The sequence below is a fragment of the Exserohilum turcica genome, assembly GCF_000359705.1.
Source record: "Exserohilum turcica Et28A unplaced genomic scaffold SETTUscaffold_7, whole genome shotgun sequence".
Lineage (NCBI taxonomy): Eukaryota > Fungi > Ascomycota > Dothideomycetes > Pleosporales > Pleosporaceae > Exserohilum > Exserohilum turcicum.
In genome coordinates, this window is record NW_007360288.1 from 582,450 (window position 1) to 598,376 (window position 15,927).

The following is a 15,927-nucleotide window of genomic DNA, read 5'->3' on the forward strand; positions in this document are numbered from 1 at the left end:
GGGGAGAAGCGTGGACGAAGAGGAGGGAGGGGGGCTTGGGCGGATGGGCGCGAGCGAGGCAAAGGAAGAGAGAGAGAGAGAGACAGAGAGCGCGAACGAACCTTGGATGGGGGCGGGCAGCCAGGCAGTCTAGCCAGCGACGGCAATGGGCAGATGTGTGTCTACCTGCCTGTGTGTCTGTCTGTCTGCCTGTCTGTCTGTGTATGCGAGCGGGTGTCGTGTGTCGTGTGGTGTGGGTGGGTGGGTGAGAGAGAGAGCGTGTGTGTGTGTGTGTGTGGTGCGGGAGCGGGTGTGGGTGTGTGTGATGTGAGCAGACCCGCGCGAGGAATATGTATGGGCGATTGGCCTAGTCCCAGTCGATGCAATCGCCGTCGGTGGGCGGGCGCGGCTATTCTGCCCGGCGAGGCCACAGTGACAGAGCAACACGGAGAGGCTGCGAACACTGTACCGAACCGCTCTCGCGCGGAGCTGTCCAACCATCAACACGCCTGCGCCCGTTGCTCTCGTTTCTTTCCCTTGTCCTCTCTCCATCCAGCTTCTCTCTCTCCACATGCACTGCGCTCCCCCTCGCCCGCGCACTCGGCAGCGCCTACTCCTGCCATTACCACCACCACCACCACTACACCTCCACAACATGCAATCGGATAGGCCCTTGTACCCCAGCACCCGACGGCCCGCACTAGCACCACGACGTCGTCTAGGGAGCAAATGGCACGCAATGACGACAGCGACAAGCTTCAGGCATCACACGCGCTGCACTGTCATGGCATGGAACAGTGGCCACACCCGGGGGCGCATTTCACGCCCTCTCCCACGCCCACGCCCTCTCCCTCTCCCTCTGCTGCCCCCCGACGCGCCCATGCCGCCCGCCCAAGCTAGCCCCTGGCCCGCTGCTTCTTCTCCAACGGACCCCAACACGATTACTCGCATCATGCTGCGAGATAGCCACCGCTAGCCTGCATCTCTTTTTCCACACACGCGGAGATTCCGTCTCCACACCACAGGCCAAGCACCCGAGCGCCCCGCGCGGCTTTTCAGCTTTCGTCCATCCATCCATCCATCCATCCATCCATCCATCTCCCCATCCCCAAATCGGCTGATAGCCATAGCCTGCTTTGCTCGTCCCCAGCCCCAGAAAAAAAACATCAGATGCCTTGTCAGCAGCCAGCTCGGTCGAATCAGTCATTTGCACCCTCCCTCCCCCAGCCCATGGGCCTGCAGCGCCTCCGCCCAAGACCGCCCTACCCTGCCCGCCTGCATTGGCGCCCGCAGCCATGCATGTTACCTTTCTCTTTCCATCCATCCATCCGTATCGTCTGACTTGCAACCCAACTCGTCAAGCCGCTCCTCTTTGCCGCAACACCCGAATCAGGAAGCCCAGCTTGATTGCTGCTCTCTGCTCCCACGACTACTCTCCGTCCTTCCTGTCCCACCCGCCCATTGCATTTTCCTCTCTGCTAGTCGCCTAGCCCCAAGCGTCGTCCACCATGGCGCCCCTTTGGCCTTTGCTGGGCGGAAACGCCTTGGCCTATGAGCTTGCCTGGAGCTGACTTGGTCCCAAGCCCCCCATGACTCCGGCCTTCTTTCTTGCCGTTCGGCCCAAGCACAATCCCCACTTGCAAACGCTGGGACTCGCTCCTTAATGGCATTCCCCATTCTGCATGGACCAAAAACCAGCCCCCGAAAAAAAAAACCAAGAAAAATTACACCCAACTCCGGTACTTAGCCACAGACACACCAACCACGCTCTTTGATCTTCTCGACGATCTGGTGTTCCACAAAGCGACCCGCTCTCTCCCGCCCAACAGGGGGGGGGGCCCATTGCCTGAAATGTAATCCCACACCCCCTGTCTCTGTCTCTTTCGCTCAGTCTCTCAGTCTCTCTTTTTTTTTCGTCTTCTGCCCGTGCTGTTCCCGATGATTCCCGCCGTCATCAGTCATATTACCTGGTCCCGTATCTTACATAGTACATACATGCCCTAGCGGGGGTTCCAGCATAACGCCATGTCCGCTTTCCTTGTTCGCTCCGCCTGCCTATCTGTCTTTTCTCCACCATGTCTCTCCCCGTCCTGCCACACTAATGCCGTCTGTGCTTCTTGACGTCCACATGGCCTGAAACTGCGCCAAGTCACAATCGCAACGACACTGAACATGTCAACCGTGCAGTTGCATCTATCCATCTATCCATCCATCCATCCACACATGCACACATCCATCTATCCGTACCCATGGGCCATGCCCGCACGCGCTTCGGCATCTTGGCCCGGTCAGCGCGCATCCCGTCGCCATTCCTGTCTTCTTCGTCTTCTTTGACGCGTTTCCGGAGAGGCTGTGCCACCATAGTCCTTCTTGTCTTAGACTAGACCCTGACGCCAAACTTTGTCATCTGCCTCTTTTTTTTTCTTCCTTCCCTTTCTCCCTTTCCCTGCAGCCCCGATGCCGCCAAGTCCCAAAGCCTTGCTAATTCTTTGTCCTCGGTCCTCCTCACCCCCGCCGCCTCCCAACCTGCCTCGACACTGACACCCACTTATCTCACACACACACACACACACACACACTCACCATGCACCATCGCTTATATCCGCTGCCTTGAAAGTCAATCGGGACTACCACACGAGCCGAACACACGAACCTGCTCCTTTTGTTTCTTCCTCCATCTGCTATGCATCTGAAAAGCCATCTTGTTGCATATTCACAAAGACCCGCCTTTCTTACAAACCCTTTGTTGCCCACTTTCTTGAATATTTGAAACGAGGCCCAACAACACCTCGACTATCTACCTACCATACTCCTACTAGTAAAAACCCACACACACACACACACACACCGCTGCCTTGACATGTGTAGCGCCGCGTATTGCAAGGATGCGTCTGAAACATATGCACTGCGAATCCAACCCCCTCATAGGCTCCCTCTCTCCAATCCCAACTGCCTTGGCACCCACGCCCTACGGTTCAAGCTAGCATGGGCGCGCGCCTTGCCTGTTTGCCCCCCCCCCTCCTTCTCCTTCTCCAACCGAGAAAGCAGTACATCTCCTGAAAGCCAAACATAGGTTTGGCTTATCGTTTGGCTTTTTTTCTTTCTTTTGTTTTTTCTTTCTTGCATCGCCATGGGCGGGGGAGAGCCGCTCTAGCGGTGTGTGAGACGCCTGTCACTCACTCACTCATTCATTCTTTCATTCTTTTCTTATTCTACATCTTGATCTTGTTCTTCTTCGCCTCTTCCAACACCCAAAAACAAACTGTTAGAGAGAAAAAAAAGAAGAAAAAAAAAGATATACAGCAGTGTTTACAAGATTCACATTGTGGTCTATGCAGAGCATGTCATTGTCATTGTCATTGTCATTGTCACTGTCATGGTCATATGGTGGAAATATCCATCTTTTTTTGATTGTATTTTTTTGTGTTTTCCAGCTTTTTTACTATAGACCACGTAACAGACCCCTCCCCCTAGGATACCCATGTTCATTACGTAATTACTACTTGTCTTGACATGTACTTTCATCGTCATTTCTCATTGCTCATTGCTGTCATCATCATCATCATCATCATCGTCACCATCATGCTTTTTCTTCTTTTTCCTCGTCTCCACGTGTCTGCCAGCTACACCTAGTCTAGGATGATATTTCCAAAATTATCCATACATTCCCAATCTTGAAACATGCACTACGAGGGGAAAAAAGAAGAAGAAGAAGAAGAACAAGGATAGTCACAGCAGAACTAGCAAGTCCTAATACTTGCCTTTCCAGTTCTCTCTCTCTCTCGTCTCGTCTCATCTCGAGACACAGAATATTCACGACATAACCCGGAAGAGGGGACCCACCCGCATACCTACAACAATCCCCCAATGAGGAGACATGTCATTCGCCTCTCTATCCTGCACAACCCTAAATCTCCATCCTATCCTTGTTCCAGAAATCCATCTAGTAGTAGTAGTAGTAGTAGTAGTGAAATAGCCAAGCCCCCATCCCATAGAACATACATACACTTCCAACCAATCAACCAACCAGTCGGTGTCTCACTTGTCGCCCGACCCATGAGGCTATCCAAATCCAGCCTCCGCGGACAACCACAACAACAGACATTTCTCAGCATGGGGGGGGGGGGGGCGGACGGCGATTGGATGCCTCGTGTGAGTCTATGTGTGTGTGTCCTGCCGCTAATTCGCTCGCAAGCAAATCAGTAGCCGAGAAAATTGTTTTTTCACATCCCAAATAAATAAATGCTGATCTCCCGTGAATTTCAAGAAGAAAAAACCAGACTTGGGACCTTTTTTGTTTTACTTTTTTCGCTCTTCTCTTCTCTCTCTTTCGCATTCATATCCCAGAGAAGACTGTCTTCAGCCCTAGCTATGTCCTAGAACCTAGTAGTCGCCTCTCACCCCCATTTCTTTCTTTTTTTTTAGGGTGACTGGTCCAGAATCTGTGCAGTGTGTGTGTGTATGTCATGATAGTGAAACAGACCGATGAATGATGAGTTGTCAAGAAAAGAAAAGGAAAAGCAAAAAAAGGACATGATTGGCACGAGGAAAGAGAGCAAAGGGAAAACAAAAAGAATACGGGAGATTGCGTGTCGGAGATGAAAGTCCATGTCGAGTTGAAGTCTGTGTACGAGTAGTAAGTGCATGAGAGAGAGAGAGAGAGAGAGAGATGGTATCCCTGGTCCCTACTGGATGGGCGCTAAAGCTGATTTATTTCCCTGATCTATGTATGTATGTATGTATTACACGGGATCAGAACCAAATTCCCAACGATGAGAGCCATGTGTCTTGCTATTGTGGGCCGAAAACCAAAGATTATTGATAACGCAAACCTCTTATTTTTCTTTCTTTCTTTCTTTCATTCTTGTTGTCATTTGCAAGAGGGCGTGGCAAGTAGTAGCCAGGTTCCCTCTCACGTATACCAAGTGGATTGAGTTGAGTTGAGTCAAGTGAAGTGGAGTGAAGTGGAGAGGGTAACAGCATGGGCCCTAACATGTCGTGGTACATATGTAGATATTCTACTTAGTCGTAAAGGACTAATGCAGCAAGTAACAGCTCTCAACAGCCAGTCCTACTTGGTACTTACTACTAGGTATATGAAGGACTGAGCGGGAGGGGTGATTGGACGCGCGCGCCAAACTTTTATTTCTGGGTCCCAATTTTGGAGACAATGACTGAGTGGGTGGGGACTATGTGTAGTGTAGTTTTTGGTATCCATGTCGTGTTTTTGGTGCTACGGGCACCACTTATCTGCGGCTGTGGTCTGTCTAGCTGTGCATGCTGGGTCTGGGCACCAGAGGAAGTACGCGTCATTGGGAAGATGGGCAGAACAATGGCAGTGCCAAGAGTATCACTATCACAATCACTCCCACTATCAGCATCGGCATCAGATGACAACAGCCATGTCCGTGTCGCCCCATGGATGGCCATACGTAAGGATCGCGGTGATCTGTGGCAGGTGACAGATACGTAGAGATGGTAGAGTGCAAGCGAGGAAAGACGGTGAGAGGAAAATGCCGTCGGTGCAGCGCACCGTTGAGGCCACTGTCGTGGGAAAAAAAGGCACATGGATCGAGGCGGTCAGCTGGCCATCTTGATATGGAACAACCAGACTCAGATGAGACATTGCGTCTGTAGCATGGATATTACTCGGAGAACTTGCCTGCGATACGCCAATGCGCCAGTACGTACCTCAACTAACTCAACCGTCACGTGACCACCGCTACCATGCACCAGTCCTTGTCAGACGCAAAATGGTTAGCTTGCATGTACAAAGGAACGGCTCCAATCACATTCTTCTTCATGTCCCGAGTTGCTGCATCGAAATGCTCAACCACAACTTTCCATGTCAGAGTTACATTCATCATCTAATAGCTCAGGACTACCTACACGAGCTGGATCCTGTCTAAACTGTTGTTCATGCTGCCAAACGCCATCAAACGCCATCAAACACCCTCAATTCCAAATCCCTTGATTGCTGGTATCGTATGCACCGGGTTACAGCCCACTCGCCCTAAACTGTAAACTATATTGAGCCAGAAAAGGCATCAGGACCGCGCTCATAGTAAGCACTAAACCCTACGGTGGCATTACTTTCGGCCAGGCGCAAGTCCAGGGACAGCACTGAAACGTTCGTCACGCTCAGTCTTGAAGAGGATCTGGCACCAGAATTCCTTTGCATCTTCGTCGAACCAGAACCAGAATTTGCCCTCTCGCCTGTCGATATCGCGCGACTGCAGCTTGACAGCGACTGTCTCATACGGCTCGCCAGCGACGATGAGGTACTGGTAGTTTGGATCGGGCTCTTCCACCCTCTGCTCGTATGCGCTCATGATACGGACCTTGGGAGTGATGCCGGGTGTGAGGTCTGGAAACTGAAACTGAAACAGCAGTCCGTTCTGGCGCGTGTTCGGGTCGCGCACTTTTGTGATGCGGTACCCGGGTCGTCCAATCTTGATGACGTTCTTCTTGGGCACCACTCCGGCAAGTAGTCCTTGCTGGCCCACATCGTCCCTCTTGCCTTCTCTCTGCTCCTTTGCCGCACGGCGCGCCAAGTTTGTCTGATGCTTCCTTCCTTGTGTATGCGCGAGATACGAGCCATCGTTCTGATGGACTGTCAGACAGAGCCGGCACTCGAAGCTACCGACGTGGTTCTTGAAAAAGTATGGGTCCTTGTCCAGGTCGATCGTCTCGAGCGCGAGCTTCCGGAGACGCTCTCTTCGGTCGGCATTTGTCGCAGACTGCGAGGCGACACCTCCGCCGCCAAACTTGGAACCTGCGCGATTCTGTGAGCGTTAGCAGCTGCTTTCAACCTTTTCCGAGTGCCTACAAACGTACCTGGTAATCCATTCTCAGTCACTCTTGGAGACTTGTTGGTCAATCCAAAGGAACCTCAGATGCTTTGAATACTTTACTCTTACGCGACTTGTGCTTGTTGGGTACAGAGAGGCGGGCAGTGAGGCGCGTCGGTGATGTATGCGCACGCCAGAACTTCTGGAGGCGGCGATCAGGTACCGCGCTAACGCTTTGCGACTCCACTTGCAACGTCACGTGCACGGCTGCCTTGATACCTTCATCTTGCAACGCCCAATTCATGTTGTGACAGCCAATAAACATATAATTTTCCAAAAAAAATATGCAAACACAATTATGACCCTGTGAATCGGGTTAGGATAAAAACGCCGGGAACAACCGAACAGCACTCAAACCTCAGTCGCCCAAGTAGCCGGTAAGCTCTTACACAAGCATCAGTCATGGCAACAGACATGTACCCCGGCAAACGCCTCTCTTATTCCTCGCATCTATGCACCGTCCGCTACCATGGCCCCGTGCAAGGAACCACCGGTACCTGGCTTGGCGTAGAATGGGACGATGCCACGCGCGGGAAGCACTCGGGCTCCCACCAAGGGACGCAATACTTTACGTGTGTCAATCCCTCGCCAACATCAGCCTCCTTTATCCGACCAGCCCGCAAGTCCGACCCGCCGCGGACATTTGTCAAAGCGCTAAAGGCAAAGTATGCGTCTGAAGAGGAGGAAAACGCGGACGAATACACCGAGGATCCACATGTCAAGGTGGTGTTTAATGTGCAGGCGCCGCAGCACCAACAGGAAAGAAAACCGGTCCTGTTCAATGGAAAGCCGGCTGAGGAAATCGGCTTCGATAAGATCAGACGACAGCTGGCTCAGCTGTCCGAGTTGAAGATTATCATCTTGGATGGACTGCGGATGCATCGCCCCGAAGCACGGGGGATCAAATGGATGCAAGATGGCGAGAAGAGCGATGTGAAAGATGCGTGTCCAAAAGCAATCGAATTGGATTTAAGCCGGAATCTGTTCGAAGAGTGGAGAGAAGTAGCGGCCATCTGTGAACAGCTCCCAGACTTGAGGAGCTTGAGGGTGGAGTAAGTTTTTGCGTCGTTGCTATAAATATGGCTTGGGTAGCATACTGACAAAAGTCGACAGCGGCACACGGTTCCGAGACGTAAGCCTTACAGATGCCGAGCAAGAAAGATGTCAAAAGGCTTTTACTGGAATCTCGTCGTTGAGACTAGAAGATAATTTGCTTCCTTGGGCTGACATCGCACAACTCACCCACCTCTTCCCCTCCCTCACCACCTTCTCTGCCTCCAGCAACCTCTACACAGCACTTACGCCGCACACGCCCAACCTAGCGATTATCGATCTGACGCTAGAAGATAATCTCATCACTTCGCTCTCTTCCATCGCATGCCTATGCAAACTACCGAACCTGCAACGGCTGATTCTCAAATCGAACAAAGTCGCAGAAATAGCTGGCGCCGACGCACCAGCACCGCTATTTCCAAAGACAGTGCGAGAAGTCGATCTCTCATTCAACGAGATCACGACATGGGGTTTCATCGAACAACTCGTCCATGTATTTCCTGGCCTCCAGAGTCTACGCGTCTCGCACAATCCCCTGTACCAGTCGCTCCAAGCACCAGACGGACGTGCGCTGACGGCCGACGACGGGTACATGCTTACAGTTGCGCGACTGGGCCAGCTCAAGACATTGAACCACAGTCCCATTACCGAGAAAGAGCGCCTAAACGCAGAGTCATATTATCTGTCTATGATCGCAAAGGAGGTGCAGTTTGCGCCTGAGAACCAGCGCGAGCAAATCCTGAAGACCCATCCGCGATACGAGTGGCTGTGTGAAGAGTATGGAGAACCTGATACCCAGCGTTCTGCGAGCAAGGTCAATCCAAATTCTCTCGCTGCCCGCCTACTTCGAATCAAGTTCTACCTTGCGACCTCTCCGTCTAACGTCTTCGAGACGGAGATTCCAATGGGCAGCACCGCATACACCACCCTGGGCGTCGTAGGCAAGCACTTCCGAATCAAGCCCATCGAATGCAAGTTGATTTGGGAAACCGGCGACTTCATGTCTGTGCGGAAGTCGGCTACAAATATTGTAGATGACGACTGGGATTCAGAGGACAGTGAGGCGGAGATGGGCATGGAGCGCGTGATGCGGGAAGTGGAAATTGTGCCGGGAACCAGGTCGATTGGGACGTGGATTGACGGGACCGAGGCTACCGTCAGAGTAGAAGTGCAGCCAGAAGGAGTCTAGAGGTCGCCGCTGCTCCGCAAAGGCTCCAAATACTGAGTTTGCCTGGACATGGCTCTCCGTCAGCGGAACCACCAGTTAACCTAGCACTCGTAGTTAGCATCTAGCCTCGGACATCAAGTAGTGAACCTACAGAAGCATTTGCGCCTTCTCCAACGCCCCTCACAGCATGCCACCATCCCAAAGGAACGTATAGCGCATCCCCACTTGCTACAGTGATCTCGCATCCCTCTACTCCATCAACACCACCCCCATGCTCGCCCCACACCGCCGTCTCCAGCCCTTCCATCTCACTCCCCTGCATCATCTCTTCCCCCCGCATATTCGCACCGCCGCCCGTTCCCCGTACCCGCAATCGCACCCTCTCAAACACGCCTCTGCCAACCTCCGGCCTCATCATTCTCACCGTCTTCTTTCCCGCCAACTGCACAAACAGGTTTGAATTTGGATCGCGATGTAGCGGGGTCCGCGTCGGCGGTTTTCCCATCCAGAGACTCGAGGCATAGATGTCGCCCCGGGATTTCAATTCGGCGAGGAAATGTACGGGTGTAGGCAAGTCTTCCTTCATTTGTGCCGGCAGGTCTTCCAGCGAATGCTGTGCGAGGTACAATTGGACATCCTGCTCCACCTCCGCGCCCATGTGCGCGAGAAGAAGAGAAAAAGGCGCTTCAATGCGATCAAACGTTGCGTTCTGTGCACTGCCGGGGCTTCGCCGCGTTACTTCCAGTGACACAAATGAGTCGCCATATCTTTCCAAATAAGCCGCGTTTAGCTCCTGCGGATATCCGGAAGGATCAATACCTGATATAAACCATTTCTTGACCGCTGGATAATCCCGAAACGCGGATTTAAAAACAGCAGGTTCATTGGCGTCGAAAGCGGGAATGCTGAGATTCGTGGTGTGATCGAGATATTGCAGAGCTTCTATGGTGGTGAAACGCTGCTTTCCAGACGAATACCGCCGTGCTGAGAGCTTCGTCAAGAGCAGCCGTCGAGAAAGCCGGAACATGGAGGGTTGATAGCAAAGAGTGACGGCATCGTGTTTCCAGGCTAGTGGAAAGAGAGAGAGAGAGCTTGAGCTTGACACGCTCTCACGTTACCCCACACGAGGCACGCCCCGCCAAAACCTGCCCATTGGAAACTTTAACGTCCGTCCTCGCAACAACGCCCCGAAGCTCCGCGCACAAACGCAAACAAACAACGCAATGGCGTCGAAGCAGGGCCAAGCACAGCCCGGCCAGAGTAAGCCCTTGCTCTTCCCACACTCTTGTTCCCAAGGACCGGGCTAACGACAATGCGCAGTCGAGATTACGGCGCTCCCCGTACCCCGTCTCCAGGAACTCAAGACGCAGCTCGACGCCGAACTCACACATCTCTCCAACTCATTCCAGTCGCTGCGTACCGCCCAGTCCAAATTCAAGGATTGTCTGACTTCCATTTCTACCGGCCTTACAGCCTCCACGACCAACAAGCCGCTTCTCGTTCCCTTGACGTCCTCGTTATACGTTCCCGGAAAGCTCACGGATCACGAACATGTGCTGGTGGATGTAGGAACGGGTTTCTTCGTCGAGAAAGACATTGCTGGAGCAAAGGACTTTTACGAGCGCAAGGTCAAGGATTTGGGTGAGAGCCTAAAGGACCTGGAGGCTGTGGTGCAAGGCAAGGCGCAGAATGTCAGGATGGTTGAGGAAGTCATTCGCTTGAAGGTTCTGAATGCCCAGGAAAGCAAGGGTGAAGATCAGGGAAGCTGAAGAGTTACAAGCGACTAAGGAAATATTATGGGGATGGACACAAACAATTGCCGGCAAACAGCACCAGGTTCAAACATGGGCCCAGGAAGAAAGACGGTCGCGCCTTCAAAGTACCGACCAGGACATGAAATATGAGACCACAATTCAGTCGTCAGGATATGGCATGGATTTGTAGAATGAGAAAAGGCACGCATTGCCTGCTCTAGAGCCGCCTTCTTACTTCAGGTTGCTACATCCAAAGACAAAATGCACGAGTGCCTGATACACAAACTCGTATGGATTCCCAGTGCCGCATCCTACCACCCCACTGCTTATATGCCGACGCTTCCTGCAGGACCCATGGTAGAGCTGACAATGGCTGAGATCTGGAGCAGCTTCTCCATGAGGATGCGGATGCCTTTGCGCGGTGGTGATTCGATATCAGGACTAAGAGTGAGGTTGCTTAGTTGCAAATCGCCATCTTCGCCGCTGGCAGTGTACGAGGACTGTCCGTGATCCGGTAGGAACGTCGTAATGGTGTGACCCCAGTCAGCCTTGCGGCCGATTGGAAGACGCTCCAGCTCGCCAAGATAGGTTGCCCACTCAGTATGGCGGACACCAAGACCCCATACTGGTGGCTTTTGTGGCGGGTACGACATGCGCGTGAGTTCGACTTTGTAGCACGTGTCTTTGACCCCGAAAGAGTATATAGCATCCAGACGCCCGCTGGCCAGGTGGCTTTTGACGGTCGGCGTAGCATCCCAATCGGCGAACCTCTCATTAGGCTGAAAACTATAATCAGACCTCATCTTCACTCCTTTTGCAAAGCTAGCCAGGACGGGGGATACACTTTTGGGGGATATGGGGTTCAGAGATTCAAGCGCGAAGTGCCATCCTCGGCTCCTATTCTACGTCAGCGGAGAGATTACTGTCATAGAAAAAAGTACCTACTCTCCCAGTTCTAGCAGGTTTATGTCCATGTGCTCCTTGGGGTTTCTTGCGCCTTGTTCAAGCCGATAGAACCTTGGCGGATTCTTCTCATACACACTCTCATCATCATCATAAATCCAGTCAATCTGAACTACGATTAGACTAAGTGGAGGTGCTACCACGGGACTGGTAACCGGCTTTTGACCGAAAGGCACTGGCCTTCCGGGGTGACGGGTAGGCTCACGCGGTGGCGCAATGGCACTGCTTGGGTCGCGAAACACCCATGTACCTCGGAATACAGGACGCGTCTTATCGAGGGTGTCGGGTATAGAACCAAAATAGCCAGCAGACTTTATGGGCTCGAGAAACTTGGTTGCCGAACAGAGAGACTTCAACATCTGATGGCCTGACGCGTCGTTGGCAAACCTGTTCTATTAGCACACTCCTGAAGAGAAAAGTATTTCCTTACCATTTCTTAACACTCAGCTGAAGCGAACCATCGATAGATTTCAAGAATGCCTCTTTCTTGTATCTTTTCCCAATGTCATTCTCAGTGATTCGTTTGGAGTGGATTGCCAGACAGCCCAGGCGGATGACTAGGTCGTAAGCGCCTTTCCTATGCCTCACAGCTTCGAGAGCCAACTGGAACGCGTGCTGGATCCTCGATAGTTCCGTAAAGTGCATGAGTTCCCCACGGAAACTGCCAGGGAAATCCATGATGCCACTAGGGAGGAGGCGAGGTACAACCCGGTCTTCTTGGTTGGGCCACCACGGATCAGCTCGTTCGAGTATGACTTTCAGTCCCTCCTGGTCGTCTAGAATCATATTTACCGTGTTTTGTAAGGCCATTACGTCGGTCTTGACCTTTTCAATCATGGTTTTGAGCTGCGCTTCAGCCGCTTCGATGTTCGCCATCTCATGAGCCTGGATCTCGATTTGCCATTCACTACTTCTGGTTCGTACGCAGTCGATGTATACTTCGTTGTGCATTCTGATAGGATCCAGAGCTTCGAGCTTGTTGTTGAATACATCTCGAGGCGAGACTTCCTGGTCGTTGAGCTCATCCGGCCAGCGTACAGTCGACTGCTCCCGTCAAAATCACAACATAACATGGAAGAATACAGAGTCACTGACCTTGGACAGAGCCGTCCCACCCTCAGCAACTTCTGGGGCTGGCCCTTTGAAGACTTGTTTGCGCTGGAGCTCTAGGCCCTCAACCTGTTCATAATACCACGCGTTCGCGTCGAATGCAGGCGTCTTGGCCCATGCCGTGGACTCTTTGGACTTGGTGTGTGCATTTGAAATCCACTGATTGATGTATCGGATCGCCTTTTCTAGACCTGCGCCGGTTCCGAAAATCTCAAATTGGTAGATGATGCTTTGATCCCATTGCGCTAAAACGCGGCATCCAGTGTTGACGTGAATGTCGTTGATGATCAAATCTCGCTCGCTGGCACGACAGGAGCGGCGAAACTCGGGAGGAACAGGTATGATTCTGTTCGGCTTCATGCCCCTTAACGCGTTCTGATCAATTGCCGACATGGCAAGCAAGATACTGGATGAAGTTGTGACTGTAGCCGGTTGTGATGCGTGCTGTCTCTTGCTCGGGCAGGAACAGAGTTTTTGTGTGAGCAGATAGCAACGGGGGGGAAACGGCGAAGTGATGTTGTGAGAGTGAGGTGAGGTGACCGCGGATTGGAAAGAGCAAACAGGCAGTGACGTTTCCGAGCCAGCAAGCGCACGGTGATCATGTGCCAGCGGTACAAGCACATTTCTCTCAGATTGGACGGCAGGAAACAAACTAGCCTGTAAATGCTTTTACGGCACGATGGAAGAAATTGTTGAATAATCTCAGAAGAGTCAGATAGGCGAAATGAGAGGCACTGTTTCTCCCCCGTAGAGAAGGTGGTTGGTTATGGATACAACACTGCTCCGTGGAGCTCACCGGGAACTATTTTCGAACAGCATCTATTTTTCAAGATGGACATAATCGAGCAAATAAAAAAATCCATATTTCGCAACATTAGCAAAGGGTGGGATAGCAAGGCTGCATGGTCGGCTTGCTGTGTGGCGGATTGAGCACCAATATCCTTTGGCATATACATTGATCAAGCAAAAAAAAACATTCTTTCCAAGTTTTGACTACAACAAATAAAATGTTGCAACAACGGAAAGTCTTGTAAATGGACCAGAGCCGTTGTCGTGCAAGGCGAGTGAACGTGCACGGACGCGGAGGTGTTGAGTCGGCCTCCGATCCATTTTCTGTGCCTCACCCAACGCCACTACCGTGCAACCCACTCGACCTTACAACGCGCATTGCACTTCGCCCCCGCTGGTGCAGCGCTTCGCAGTGGCACTCAGTGTTTCTGCGAATCCGATTTGCTTTCCAGATCATCTCACGTTGCATCGCAATCCGTCGCCATGGAGTCTATATACATCTCGCAGAAGCTGGTCACGTTTGGCACCAAGAAGGTGTATCTGTATGCGAACCTTGTATGCAAGTTCGACGACGTTGCTGAAACCGAATTGCAGTCCCAGATTCATAGTCGCGCTGGTGCGGACACCTAGATTGTCGCCATACCATGCGCGCTTCGTGGTGCCGCTCCACTTTTCAAAATACGACATCCGCGATTACCTCTACCATGCGTACAACGTCAAGGTGTACAACGTCCGGGCACATGTAAAGCAAATGCCGGTGCGGGATACGCGCGAACAGCCACGGCGTTGGTTCCGCCCTGAATCGATCAAATACATGACGGTGGAGATGGAGCAGCCGTTTGTGTGGCCCGAGGTGCCGGACCTGGAGCCATGGGGTGACGAACAGAGAAAAGCTGAGCTTGCTGACGCGGAAAAGATGGCTATTGAAAGGGAGAAGCGGCAGAATCGGGTGACGCGGGGTACGGCGAGGGAACTGCGAGAGCAGGTGAAGAAGTTACTGTACAAAGATGTAGCGCGGCCAGGGCAGGCGGCTGAAAGGCAGCAACTGCTTGATGAGACAATCACAGAAGAACTAGAGGCAGAGCAGGCAGAGAGAGAAGCGAGGATGCTGCAGCGCATGTCAAGACTGCAGCTGTGGGAGAGGGAGAGGACAGGCAAGGTGGTGGAAAGCGACAAGCGCAAGCACTATGCGATCAAGGCATGATTGAATTGAGCGCTATGTATATATGCTTGTACCATAGGTTTTGGGGAATGGGGTATGAATACTGTAACACGAAAGATGGCTATGTAGCTGGATTACGCTGTGCAGCATGTGCGGTGCGTATTGCCAAGGTACACAGGTTTTATTTCTGAACCAGTATCGAGCCTCGGTATTCAGCGGGAACCAAGCATCACAAGAAGGAAGGAAACCAGGGCTTCTCTGCATATCAAGCAGATAGAGGCTCTACTCGGATATTAGTCTGCTCTCTGGAGCTCACAAAGGTTATCCTTGGTACATGATGCCCAGCAACGGTGACATTTCTCTTGGTGGGCGAGAAGAGGCTTTTCAGCCAGAGGGATGAAGCCGTCGGCGGCAAGGCAGAGCAGGCTCGTCAAGACGGCAACAGCAAGAGAGGCAGGTCGAGGGTCCGAACATGGCTCGACATTGATAGGGTGACGGGCCTACGACGGTGGAATGATGTGCATTTAGCGAGGCGATGGCAAGGGCCAGATGGAATCCCTGTGCGTGATGGTGTCATAGGAGCATGGGAACAGAGAGAAGGCCAAATCAATACGGGCATGTTGCTGGCTCGAGTAAAGTGAGGTGACGACATTGGTGTGCGCGATAAATGTGGTGCATTGAAAAGCCGCAATTCGTGTTGGTGTGTTCCTGAGCACTGGTTGACGTGCAACGGCTGCTACCCGCTGTCAGTAAGCAAGACGGGTTCTTGGCTAAAAAGCTCGTTCCTGGTGCCATTGCCAGTGCCAGTGCACCGAAGAAGAGAGCCCTCGTCCCCAAAGGCTGGAATTCAAAACAAGAAGCCAGAAACCCCTTTTGGGCAGCACTACCGGGCTGTGGTTTCATCAGGCCGCGCTGGGCAGGCATGGTCCAGGGCCGTTATCGACACATATCAGCCCATGCTTGTGGGTAGCAGGAGTATCCTCGCATGTTCGCTGCTGTTCGCGGGCTGCCACGCCACGAGCCAATGGGGCGCCCGTCACGTGGCATCTTTTATCCAGGACCCCTACGCATGTCGGCTCGAGGCTTCGTCATCAAGTC

At 52.4% G+C, this 15,927-nt stretch overlaps 6 protein-coding genes across 6 annotated transcripts; 3 read left to right on the forward strand and 3 right to left on the reverse strand.

Moving 5' to 3' along the window:
* Nucleotides 1-5,826: 5,826 nt before the first annotated feature.
* On the reverse strand, nucleotides 5,827-6,932 carry SETTUDRAFT_165460 (uncharacterized protein). Its single transcript, XM_008032082.1, has 2 exons — nucleotides 6,817-6,932; nucleotides 5,827-6,764 (listed from the first exon to the last, which is right to left on the reverse strand). The coding sequence occupies exons 1-2, from the start codon at nucleotides 6,826-6,828 to the stop codon at nucleotides 6,069-6,071; spliced, it is 708 nt and encodes a 235-aa protein (XP_008030273.1). The 5' UTR covers nucleotides 6,829-6,932; the 3' UTR covers nucleotides 5,827-6,068.
* Nucleotides 6,933-7,232: 300 nt separating this feature from the next.
* Nucleotides 7,233-9,072, forward strand: SETTUDRAFT_23158 (uncharacterized protein; the record flags this gene model as incomplete). Its single annotated transcript, XM_008031837.1, has 2 exons — nucleotides 7,233-7,882; nucleotides 7,944-9,072. 2 exons carry the CDS (start codon nucleotides 7,233-7,235, stop codon nucleotides 9,070-9,072), a joined length of 1,779 nt encoding a protein of 592 aa, XP_008030028.1.
* A 59-nt stretch (nucleotides 9,073-9,131) lies between these two features.
* SETTUDRAFT_97595 (uncharacterized protein) lies at nucleotides 9,132-10,078 on the reverse strand (the record flags this gene model as incomplete). The annotated part of the gene is made up of 2 exons (XM_008032083.1): nucleotides 9,132-9,152; nucleotides 9,203-10,078. 2 exons carry the CDS (start codon nucleotides 10,076-10,078, stop codon nucleotides 9,132-9,134), a joined length of 897 nt encoding a protein of 298 aa, XP_008030274.1.
* Nucleotides 10,079-10,272: 194 nt separating this feature from the next.
* SETTUDRAFT_165461 (uncharacterized protein) lies at nucleotides 10,273-11,032 on the forward strand (the record flags this gene model as incomplete). Its single annotated transcript, XM_008032084.1, has 2 exons — nucleotides 10,273-10,311; nucleotides 10,372-11,032. Coding segments are annotated over 2 exons (488 nt in total), but the record flags the coding sequence as incomplete, so codon positions are not given.
* A 99-nt stretch (nucleotides 11,033-11,131) lies between these two features.
* On the reverse strand, nucleotides 11,132-13,271 carry SETTUDRAFT_96874 (uncharacterized protein; the record flags this gene model as incomplete). Its single annotated transcript, XM_008032085.1, has 5 exons — nucleotides 11,132-11,702; nucleotides 11,751-11,943; nucleotides 11,992-12,155; nucleotides 12,199-12,812; nucleotides 12,894-13,271. 5 exons carry the CDS (start codon nucleotides 13,269-13,271, stop codon nucleotides 11,132-11,134), a joined length of 1,920 nt encoding a protein of 639 aa, XP_008030276.1.
* A 750-nt stretch (nucleotides 13,272-14,021) lies between these two features.
* On the forward strand, nucleotides 14,022-15,008 carry SETTUDRAFT_173698 (uncharacterized protein). Its single transcript, XM_008032086.1, has 2 exons — nucleotides 14,022-14,209; nucleotides 14,262-15,008. The coding sequence occupies exons 1-2, from the start codon at nucleotides 14,151-14,153 to the stop codon at nucleotides 14,869-14,871; spliced, it is 669 nt and encodes a 222-aa protein (XP_008030277.1). The 5' UTR covers nucleotides 14,022-14,150; the 3' UTR covers nucleotides 14,872-15,008.
* The last annotated feature ends 919 nt before the right edge of the window (nucleotides 15,009-15,927 follow it).